The 11,246-nt window shown below is 43.6% G+C and overlaps 1 protein-coding gene across 1 annotated transcript in view; it reads right to left on the bottom strand.

Moving 5' to 3' along the window:
- Window positions 1-511: 511 nt before the first annotated feature.
- Window positions 512-11,246, bottom strand: part of itfg1 (integrin alpha FG-GAP repeat containing 1) — a 140,924-nt gene continuing 130,189 nt past the window's right edge. Inside the window, exon 18 of the mRNA XM_062390039.1 lies at window positions 512-1,606. Within this exon, the coding sequence (XP_062246023.1) occupies window positions 1,547-1,606 (60 nt within the window). The 3' untranslated portion in view covers window positions 512-1,546. The remainder of the gene's footprint in view (window positions 1,607-11,246) is intronic.

Raw genomic sequence — 11,246 nt, 5'->3', positions numbered from 1 at the left:
TAACCTAAGTTGTAGTGCTCCACCCCCTCATTGCTTTAAGACTCTCTCTCTCCATCTGAGCAAAGTCTCACATGCACACAGCTATGACTGTGAAGTCCATGTTAGTGTAACATGTATGATCGCCCATGATTGGTATCAGTTGAGATCTGCTTGAGAAAATCCCCCTCTCATTGGCCATAAAGGGAACGTCAACACCCTCCTTGTATTAATTAGCAGGGTGGCTCATGGGATGCTGGGACCAGAGGGTTTCTCAAAGGGGGCTCCGGGGGTCTCTTAGAAAAAGAAAAGGCAGGTTAATTTCTGCACGGCTTCACTCACTTCAAATTTAGATAACGAGAGCGTGTAGAGATGATTATTTTGGGTGTAAATTCCCCTCTAGCTTCCCCGCTATAAAACAAACAATGTTCTAAGAAATGAGTTCCAGAGGGGGATTTCTTACAAGTGGTAAATTATGGGTTCGGGACTTACTGCATCTAATGTCTAATAAAGCACAAACTGAACCAACACAAAGTTGATTGAAACTGGACAAATCTTTATTTTCAACGAAAGTAAGTCAACACATTTAGTAGCTTAGACATTCAGCTGCAAATAAAATACACAAAACAAAATAAATTAAAAACAGCCATTGTTAATCAGTAGTTAAAAAAAGTGCAGATCACATGGAAAGGCAAGAGCTCATTCTTGTAAAATAAATACAAATGTACAGCAGATTAACTTTCAGATGACAACAGAATGAAACAAGCTGGAGGAACAGTCATCGCTGAGCCTCGGTGCAGTAGCATTAGACATTTGCAGGATATACAGAAACTCCTTTTTGGCACTCCCATGATGCACTGTGATACAGTCAAGAGTGAGAAAGATGAGCAAACCTCTCAGCAAACCTGACGGCCATTCTTCATTTTTGTTGAGATTGGTGGCAGAAAAAAAGCACTCGTCCATTTTTGTTCACATTGCCCCAGTTGCTGCTGCAGTTGCGAGGCTCAGATCGATATCACAGAATTCCCTTCACTTTCATTTCCCAGGTTATAAAATGAAGGGTTCCTGAACAACATCTCAGTCAAATGGAAACCGGAGGCGAATCAACAGGACAAAGACAATAGACAATAACACACACATGGGTTTCAAGTAACATTGCTCATAACTTGTTGGGCAATTCAACAGAAATCTGTCATTTTGTCCAAATAGTCCTGCTTTACACTCTCCATTAGGATTTCTCTTGTGTTTCCCTGGCCTTGTTCAAGCCTCTGAACTTCTAACCCTGGAATGAATAAATGAAATGGAGCATATATTTTTCACATCTGACTCGAGGACTTTAAAATATCAAAAAGAAACGTTTTGCTGCAAATGAGGAACAATTTATTGGCCCTTGAAATAAGCCTATGCGAAAATGTGTGTTTCCGTGTGTGTGTGTGTGCGTGTTAGTGTGTGTGTGTGTGTGTGTGTGTGTGTTTGTGTTTGTGTGTGTGTGTGTGTGTGTCTGTGTGTGTGAAGGAGGGTGGTGGCTGGGCGGAGTAGTGCAGGAGAGGATGTTCTCCCATGACGCACTTCACATGGCATCAAAATGGAAACGGTGGGCTTCCTGTCTCTTCTCTCGGTCATCCGCTTTCTGATCACACAAAGGGGGAGAGAGAGAGAAATGCATTTAGTTTATACAAACTCAATCTCTTTTAAAAATCCTTCAACTTGGTCTAATGATGTAGTATGTGTTTGTATGTTTCTACGATGATTAATATTGTCAACAAAAACATGACCATGAACTGTAACCTCCAACTAATCAACTACAACAAATATTCCCCACGTTTAAAAAAAAAAATGTATAAACTAATAATAAATAGGAGAAAGACAAACAGAACATATTCAGTCTTATTCGCCTACAACCAACCACTTGTAAAACCGCACACTATAAAAGATGATCTGCCCCAAAATGAATCTTCTTCAGAGGTCGATTTAGCTGCTTGACCTTTCACACATTTAATGAGCAGCATCTTGCAATTCTCCAGTAACGTCTCAGCAGATTATGTTGGTTAATGTTTTAAAGGGAGAAAGTAAACAAAGGGAACAGTTTTATGAGCTGAATTCATCCACAACCGCACTGAAAAAAGAAACGAGTGGGGTCACACAGCACCAGGGGCTACTGATAAGAACCCATTCATTAAAAGATGCTCTACCCTGCTTAATCTTAGGTTGCGTGAGGGAGCTGGAGCCAATCCCAGCTGCTGATGGGTGGGAGGCAGGCCCATCCCCAGCTGCTCCACAGTCAATCACAGAGATGATGACATTGCTCACATTCACACCTACACACCTACCCAGGTACAAGGAGAACATGCACTCAACAACCCCAGGAACCCTTCCAAACATGGAGTACAGTTAAAGTAATGACGAGATAGCAAGTGTGGCTCAGTTTAACTTAGAGTTTATGAATGACACCTGCAAATACGAACAAAGACACCTTTTTTTAATATTTGGCCGCTTATTACTGAAGAGAAGAACCATTGACTCCTAATAAAGATGAAGAACTTGACGGTTTAAAGTGTCTCAATAACCCCCGGGTGGTTGGCTGCAGTACAAGTCATGAAGCCTGCCTCCTCCATGTTAGTGTAAAGAACATGGACCAAATGTAAAAGTGTAATTCTCATTGATGGTTTCTTCTCGTAACTGCAAATTTATCTGGTTTCTAGTTTTAATGCTATAAGCTGCCATACAGCTGAGAGTGTCTATTGATTGGTCGAACATGAATATAAGCAGGAACTTGCCACCGACGCTCCTCCCCCTAATCACTACTGCAAAGACTCTGGCTCAACATGAACAAGATGGCAGCTTTCGTATCCCAGACGTGTTGTCCATCTTATTTACAGTCTATGGTGGGAACCTATTAATCACTGATATTAACAGGTCATCACTGCTTTTGACGCTAACTTTTGTGATTTGACGGTAACACCCGTAATTGCAGGAACTATATAGATCAAAGATGGTAATATGTGCAGAAAATATAACATGTCTTTAAAGCGTCTTTACTTTTTCATTAATTAACATAATCAAATGACTAACATATGACTACAAGTTAAATTTATTTTCAACAGACAATACAATTATCAGAAGGTAAATAAGGTGTATGAGCAAGTGTGTCAACTGAACTAAACCCCAAGCTGAGAAAACAGAGAAGGTTGGAACACACAAGCTGCAATATTTCCTTCAGTGCTCTTTTTCAGCCACATCATTGGATTCTACAGTCACGACCTCACTGAATGTGTTCAGATTATTTAAACAGCTAGGCCTACTGTAATATTCACTGATTAAACATGGTCACACTGTTTAATTTAATGGACCCACTGGTAGATAAGTATATTTAGGTCTCATTTTCTTGTTCAACAACAACTATGTAATTCAAAATGAAAAAAGGCACAGCTAAACATAAATTGAAGGGTCTATGTGGTAGTTTTTCTGTCTGACAGAAGGCAGGTTCTTGCCGGAAGTGTACGGTAGAGCCGTTTGGTAACCAATTCAGTCATTGTTTATACATGACAGGAGGTTATATTACGGTGAGCACACTGAACGCTAGAGTGACTAATGTCGGAGACAGGCGGGGACGGGGCTAGCTTGTTAGCATGCTAACTTCATTAGAAGCAAATAAGTGATAGAGGAAAAACAAGAGAAAACATTGGCGTTACTTTCCTCCTCTTGGTGAACAGAAGAATCAAGTGTCGCGGCTGTCGCACACTTTTATTTGAAGTGTAAACATTTGTTCAAACGTGAAAGCATCCGACTGTCTCAGTTAGTTTGCACTGTCCAGCACGCTCACAACCAGCTTGACTTATTCCATCCCCTCTTGAGTCAGTTCAGTATGCAAGTTACATTACATGGTTTTAAATGAAAACGGAGGATGCTAGCAACAAAAGCCATCATCAAAGTTACGAACAAAAGCAGGGGTTGTAGACCGAGTAGAGCAACAGCAAGTGTTCAACCTCAACTAGGATGGGGGGTGAACAAATTGCTTGTCATGTCAAATGAGATGGAACTTGATCTTTGGAAAAAGTGCGAGCGACAAGAGAACATACAGAGCTAGTTTTCTGCAAGACTTTTTTTGTTTTAAACATTTATTTTTCAGGCATTTTGCTTCTCTTCCTCAGCCACATCTGTCCAGCAGGGATCACATGTTCCGTCTTCTTTCGGATGCCATGTTTTTTGTGTCTACTTAGTTCCACGGGCAGTTTGTGTTCACTGATCCTGGACCTGAACCTGGCACTATCTGGTACCTGGCACTATCTCTGACAAATACTTGAGCGCTTTCCTTTTGAATGTTAATAATCAGTTAGTATTGGCCTATTCTGCTCCACAGGCATTTGTTGGTGTATGTAGAGGTTTTGTTGAGAGTTCAATCCAGCAGGTACAGTTGTAATGACTGAGTGAATTTTAAAATATTTATCTAGTTTCATTTACAGCTCTATTAAGTGTATCCACTGCTTTGTTGAAACTTCTGCTGTTACGAATAGAGCAGTGTAGATGCTGATTATTTCCTGACATGAGAGGCATTTGGACAAAATAAATTAATATTTATTTCTTCATATGTTTATAATCTTTATTTCTTTCTCTCTCTCTCTCTCTCCCTCTCTTACTCACTCATGTAGCACACAAACACACACACAGTTCTTGTTAACATGAAAAGGCCGTGTAAGGATATGTGTATAAAAAGGGCTTGTATGTTGTATTTATAGGCAAAAGGCTGTTATCATCATGTGGGCATGGAGACGGACAGACAGGTGTGATGACTGGAGGCAGCCGTGCCCAGCTAAGCTGAGAACAAGCTGACAGACTGCGGCATAGACCGCCACACCCCCCACAACATCTCCACCCCGAGGGTCCCGCTCAAGTCACATGCTCCTAATATTCCTGCTGTGGTGAGGAAACATTTCAGACAACAGCCGCAATTTCTCATTCCTTGGGCTCTTTGAATCTTTGAAGTGACAGCCGACATTGCCCTCTATAGACTGAAAACATTTCATGAACGAAGGGCCTGAGAAATACATTCTTTAATTTCAGAGTGCATCCCCACAGCGCACAAATGATCTACAGTTGTTTCTGAACAGAGCAGTTCTGGGGGCTGTGTGAACATTTGCAACAAAGGTACCAGTACTCACAAATAAAGGCCCAGTCAGTGATTCTGATCCCATACACTTTGTTAGATAATCAAAGAAAGTCTAAAATCTTTTGTGATGGTCCACCAGCTGACCGATGCAATGGCCCACTAGGATTTGTCCTTGTGGTCATGGTGGCCACTCACACAACAATGAAGAGACCTGAGACCGTTTAAAGGCATACAGGTATGGTTGCTGTCATGTTTCTGATTTATAGGTCTTTTTTCATTTCGTGATTATAGCACTATAGAGTAATGACTTGGAGTGCTGCATATAACAAAATGCTACGAATGGTAATGTTAGGTTTCATGTTAGCTGGGCTACACACCTACAGCCTTACATTACATTTTTACATTACATTACATGTCATTTAGCTGACGCTTTTGTCCAAAGCGACTTACATTTTTAAAACACTCAGCATTTCTGAGGGGCCATTTTAGGGGTTCAGTATCTTGCCAAGGACACTTAGGCATGCAGATGGGAAAGAGTGGGATTCGAACCGGCAACCTCCTTGTTGCAGAACACCCGCTCTATCCCCTAGGCCATGCTCTACCTTACAACTTTCTAGAAATTGTGATGTTAGCTTGATTACATTTAATGGGGCCAATAATATAGCAATATATTTGTTTGTGTGTGTGTGTGTGTGTATAGAGAGTGGCGCCACTTTATCTCAATCTGTGTGCGTAATCAGGTGCATGCATGATATCTCGACGGACCAGACCCGGGCGGCAGAAGCTGGCTCTGGGGACGTGGAACGTCACCTCGCTGTGGGGAAAGGAACCGGAGCTTGTGAGGGAGGTTGAGCGCTATCAGTTAGATCTGGTGGGGCTTAACTCCACGCACAGTCTCAGCTCTGGTACCGTACTCCTGGATAAGGGTTGGACTCTATTCTTCTCCGGAGTTGCCGAGGGCGTGAGGCGCCGGGCGGGTGTGGGGATACTCATAAATCCCCGGCTGAGCGCCACGGTGTTGGAGTTTACCCCGGTAGACGAGAGGGTCGCCTCCCTGCGCCTAAGGGTTGTAGGGGGGAAAACTCTAACTGTTGTTTGTGCGTATGCACCAAACAGCAGCTCAGAGTACTCGGCCTTCTTGGAGACCCTGCTGCCGTGTCGGAGGCTAAGCAGCGTGTGGGAGAAGTTCGGAGAGGCCATGGAGAAGGACTTTCGGTCGGCACCAAAGTGTTTCTGGAAGACTATCCGGAGGTCGTCGGACGTTGGAAGGAACACTTTGAGGAACTCCTGAATCCGAATAACACGCCCTCTATGTTGGAGGCAGAGCTCGAGGTTGATGGTGTTTCGTCGTCAATTTCCCTGGTGGAGGTCACTGAGGTAGTCAAACATCTTTGCAGTGGCAAAGCCCCAGGGATTGATGAGATCCAGCCAGAAATGCTAAAGGCTCTGGGTGTTGAGGGGCTGTCATGGTTGACACGACTATTCAACATCGCGTGGGAGTCGGGTACAGTGCCAAAGGAGTGGCAAACCGGGGTGGTGGTTCCCCTGTTCAAAAAGGGGGACCAGAGAGTGTGTACCAATTACCGGGGTATCACACTTCTCAGCCTCCCTGGTAAAGTCTACTCCAAGGTGCTGGAAAGGAGGGTTCGGCCGATCGTCGAACCTCAGATTGAAGAGGAACAATGCGGTTTTCGCCCCGGACGTGGAACTACGGACCAGCTCTTCACTCTCGCAAGGATCCTGGAGGGGGCCTGGGAGTATGCCCATCCGGTCCACTTGTGTTTTGTGGATCTGGAGAAGGCGTATGACCGGGTCCCACGGGAGAAACTGTGGGAGGTAATGCAGGAGTATGGGGTAAGGGGGTCTCTCCTCAGGGCCATCCAATCTCTGTACTCCCAAAGCAAGAGCTGTGTTCGGGTCCTCGGCAGCCAGTCAGTTTCGTTCTGTGTGCTGGTCTCCGCCAGGGCTGCGCCTTGTCTTGCCTTGACATCCTGTTTGTGATATACATGGACAGGATATCGAGGCGTAGTCGTGGTGGGGAGGTGTTGCAGTTCGGTGGTCTGAGGATCTCGTCACTGCTTTTTGCGGATGATGTGGTCCTCATTGGATCATCGGCTTGTGACCTTCAGCACTCACTGGATCGGCTGGCGGCCGAGTGTGAAGCGGCTGGGATGAGGATCAGCACCGCTAAATCTGAGGCCATGACTCTTAGCAGGAAACCGATGGATTGCTTACTCCGGGTAGGAAATGAGTCCTTAGCCCAAGTGAAGGAGTTCAAGTACCTCAGGGTCTTGTTCACGAGTGAGGGTACTATGGAGCGTGAGATTGGCCGGAGAATCGGAGCAGCGGGGGCGGTATTGCGTTCGCTTTACCGCACCGTTGTAACGAAAAGAGAGCTGAGCCGCAAGGCAAAGCTCTCGATCTACCGGTCGATCTTTGTTCCTATCCTCACCTATGGTCATGAGGGCTGGGTGATGACCGAAAGGACGAGATCGCGGGTACAAGCGGCCGAGATGAATTTTCTCAGAAGGGTGGCTGGCGTCTCCCTTAGGGATAGGGTGAGAAGCTCAGTCATCCGTGAGGAACTCGGATTAGAGCCGCTGCTCCTTTACTTAGAAAGGAGTCAGCTGAGGTGGTTCGGGCATCTGGTAAGGATGCCCACTGGGCGCCTGCCTCCCTTGGGAGGTTTTTCAGGCACGTCCAGTGGGGAGGAGACCTCGGGGAAGACCCAGGACTAGGTGGAGAGATTATATCTCAACACTGGCCTGGGAACGCCTCGGGATCCCCCCGTCAGAGCTGGTCAATGTGGCCCGGGAAAGGGAAGTCTGGGGCCCCCAGCTTGAGCTGCTTCCCCAGCGACCCGACCCCGGATAAGCGGATGACGATGAGTGATGAGTGAGTGAGTATACTGCCATATCTGCTCCACTGGATTATTATAAATGCCTTGACGTTTGACTAACCTCATAAACCATAAATTATAATTTTTTCAAAGGTAAACTTTCAGGAATTTCTCAAAAAATAAGCTATGTATAATTCTTCCTATACATTACTCAGACCCACTACATGTGTGACCATGTATTTATCTGTATCTATATGTTTCTGTGTCTTCAGATTTAAGTAAGAGCCTACTCTAGAAGATAATTTTACTTTCTTTGTAGTCCTCAGTAGCTACAACTGATATAATATAACTGATAAAAATATTCATCTGCAGAGTAGCCCGTAACTTGTCAAGTTCCTCAATATTGTACTAGGGAGCAATATTTGAGTAAAGGTATCAGTGAGTAAGTTAATACACAATAGATTCATTTAACATGGAGTACCAGTTTAAAATGTCATAATGATTTAATTCCTGAGATCATAATGGCTCAGAAAAGGACGGACATTGTTTTTAATGGCGGCGCAGTGTAATGAGGTTTGATGGGGCCCGGGATGAAAGGGCTGAAGCACATTATGATACTTTTTTGGAGGTCACTGTTTGACGGCACTTCAGCACTAAATTAGATGAAAAAAGACTGTATCATCTGGAATGGTGACAGTGGTAACAGTGCCTAGTTACACTAGATAACTTATATGAGATTAGTGATGAATTGAGGAAAGACAGAGCCTGAATTGGTTTAACGATTCACAATAAAACAAAGTTTGGTTCAGGCCTTGTTTTTTTGTATGAGCAAAACAACCTTCTTGTTTCCACGTTGCTGACTTGAATCTGGGGATCTGCAATCTCTGGTTTATTAACCATCTTCAGCTAATTAATCTGAAAAATTAACCTGAATTCCCTTGAATGAAAATGACTGAACCCAGTCTTAGTGCAGCTGACAGACTTTGAGATGACGGTGCTGTTTAAAGGACAGCCAATCCTACCCTTATGTAGCAAAAAATGTACTAATTTACTAATCAGTTAGGTTCCAGTTACCAGCATATTATAATGATTCATGTTGTGCATTTTGTAAGCAACATGTTTTAAGGAGCAGATGGATTTACGTGATGTTCTTTACTCTGGATAAATAATCCACTGGGCTGTGCTGTGCTGTGGTTGGAGCCTGATCTAATTGACTATCCAGGGAATGCTAGAACATTGTCATCATGCAACCAGATTCATCATTAAGCTGCAGAGACATTGATTTGTCTCAATCAGAAGGGTTCAATGACGCAGTGGTGCGCCTGTGTCTGGAAATAGGTGGAAAGTGAGTCATGCTGGAGTGTCAATGGGATCTAATGTCAAATCATTAAGTCTGGCCTTCATTAGGATGATACATCTCAGGTGAGGAGAGTACATTCTGCATCATAATATAGTTTCGTTATATATTTGAACCTTTCCTTTCCTTTTCTGTCCCGTCACTTCCTGTCCCATCCTGCCATGGGAGCGGTGAAAAGCTGCGGTTAGCTGTATTTGTTAGGCAGGGCAGCACATGCTTCTGCCCTCTAAGTGACTTTGTTATTAAAGGAGTTAATACCAGAGGCGGCAGCGCAAACACACAGAAATGCCAAATGTCACTCAGCGGTTTGCCCTGACCTTACTGGATGCCCTGCCGTAGAAGAGGTGGGAGAAGATGAGATACAAGGGAGGACGTTAGCGACGGGTTAACAGGATTCACCCTCACTCTTGATTCTCTGGATGGTGCAGGAGGTCACAACACATTATCCTGACAGAACCGATTGGATGTCCATTAAAGCAACAATACTCCAAATTTATTGCGTTAACAAAAAGTGTCAGTCTAAACACAGTCCTGTAGCATATTACCTCTGGTAATCCAAACCAGGTAGGGAACATACTGCTGTAATGTAGGGGGTAGAGAAACACTGTTGCATAGTTTTATAAACAACAACCTTAGATAATGTAATTATGTTTTTAAAATCTTGAGGTACATAAAATTAATTCAAACTAATTCAATGTGAGTGGAAGGCCTCCATTGCGCCTTCTGTAAATTCCTGGTATAACCACTTGGGTCAGAGGGCCGCATTGGAAAAGCTTTTTATCAGACTGAATAAAGTACACCTTGGGCAACTTGGACACTCGGGCTCCAATGTTTGACTCATCGTTAAACTCTTATTATTTATCATATGTTTAACCTGTAAATGTATATATACATAATTTTTACTATTTTGGTTCTGACAGCCTTCCTCTCTGTCATTAAATGAAAGTTAACTATATATAGGGCGTTATTAGAGTGAATCTATAAATCCAACATCTAAACAAGGTTTGGGCAGGTATGAAGCTCTGCTGGTAGCTCTGTTTCTGTTGCATGAGCTGCAATCAACGTAAAAAGCTAGAGATGACTTTGCATCGTACTTTGTAAAATCATTGGAATTTGAAGGGAATCCGAGAGAAGTCACATGACTTGGGGGATGGAAACCTTATGTTTTCCATATCCAATCATGTTGGAGCAGGCTTTGGTTGCCCGCAGGTAAACAGTCCGTGTACAGAACAAAAGAGGGGGAACACATTGACTGAACTCTATCAGCTATCAGCTTTTTAACTGATCTACATTCATATGTAGATAGCTGTAAATAGACATTATCCAAAGTGCCATATAGAGCTAAACACCATCAAACACCAAATTTTTCTTTTTTCCGGGAGAAACATTTGACTCAGTGATAAAAGGAACTACTTGGATTCTGAAGGATGTACGGAAGGCAGAGTCTTGGCCTTGATATCAACAGTCTTCACTAAAAGCCTCCAAATATTGGCTGCTCCAGAGGCTAATTCGTTGTCAGATAAGAGCTGATTGGCTGCTAATTTGTGAATTTTCAACAAATACGTCATGTTTTAAAGGGGACATATTATGAAAATTCCACTTTTGTAGTACTTCTACACATTAATTTGGGTATCTGGCATGTCTACCGTCCCAAAAACTCTAGAAAAAAATCACTCCCGCGATTTGTTGTGGTTCCTCTATTTCAGAAACTATGTGCTAAAGTGCGTCCAATGGAATTTCCCCGAAATAGACGTTATAGTCGAAAAATGCCAATTTAGTACATTCCCCCATAGCTCGATGCACTCCCCCACTACCACTCGACCCACCCCTAGATGGACCCTCCCACTTTATAGAAGCTCGGTCCACCGGTGTCCGCCATTTCATTCTTGCAAGCCTTGGAAACACTTGGATAAGCTAACAGCAGCATGAATCGGTGGTCGGCTGCAAACATGTCTTCATTTGACTCC

This window comes from Platichthys flesus, chromosome 1 (assembly GCF_949316205.1).
Source record: "Platichthys flesus chromosome 1, fPlaFle2.1, whole genome shotgun sequence".
NCBI lineage: Eukaryota > Metazoa > Chordata > Actinopteri > Pleuronectiformes > Pleuronectidae > Platichthys > Platichthys flesus.
The sequence above is the reverse complement of the archived record's forward strand: the minus strand, read 5'-3'. Positions and strand labels throughout refer to the sequence as shown.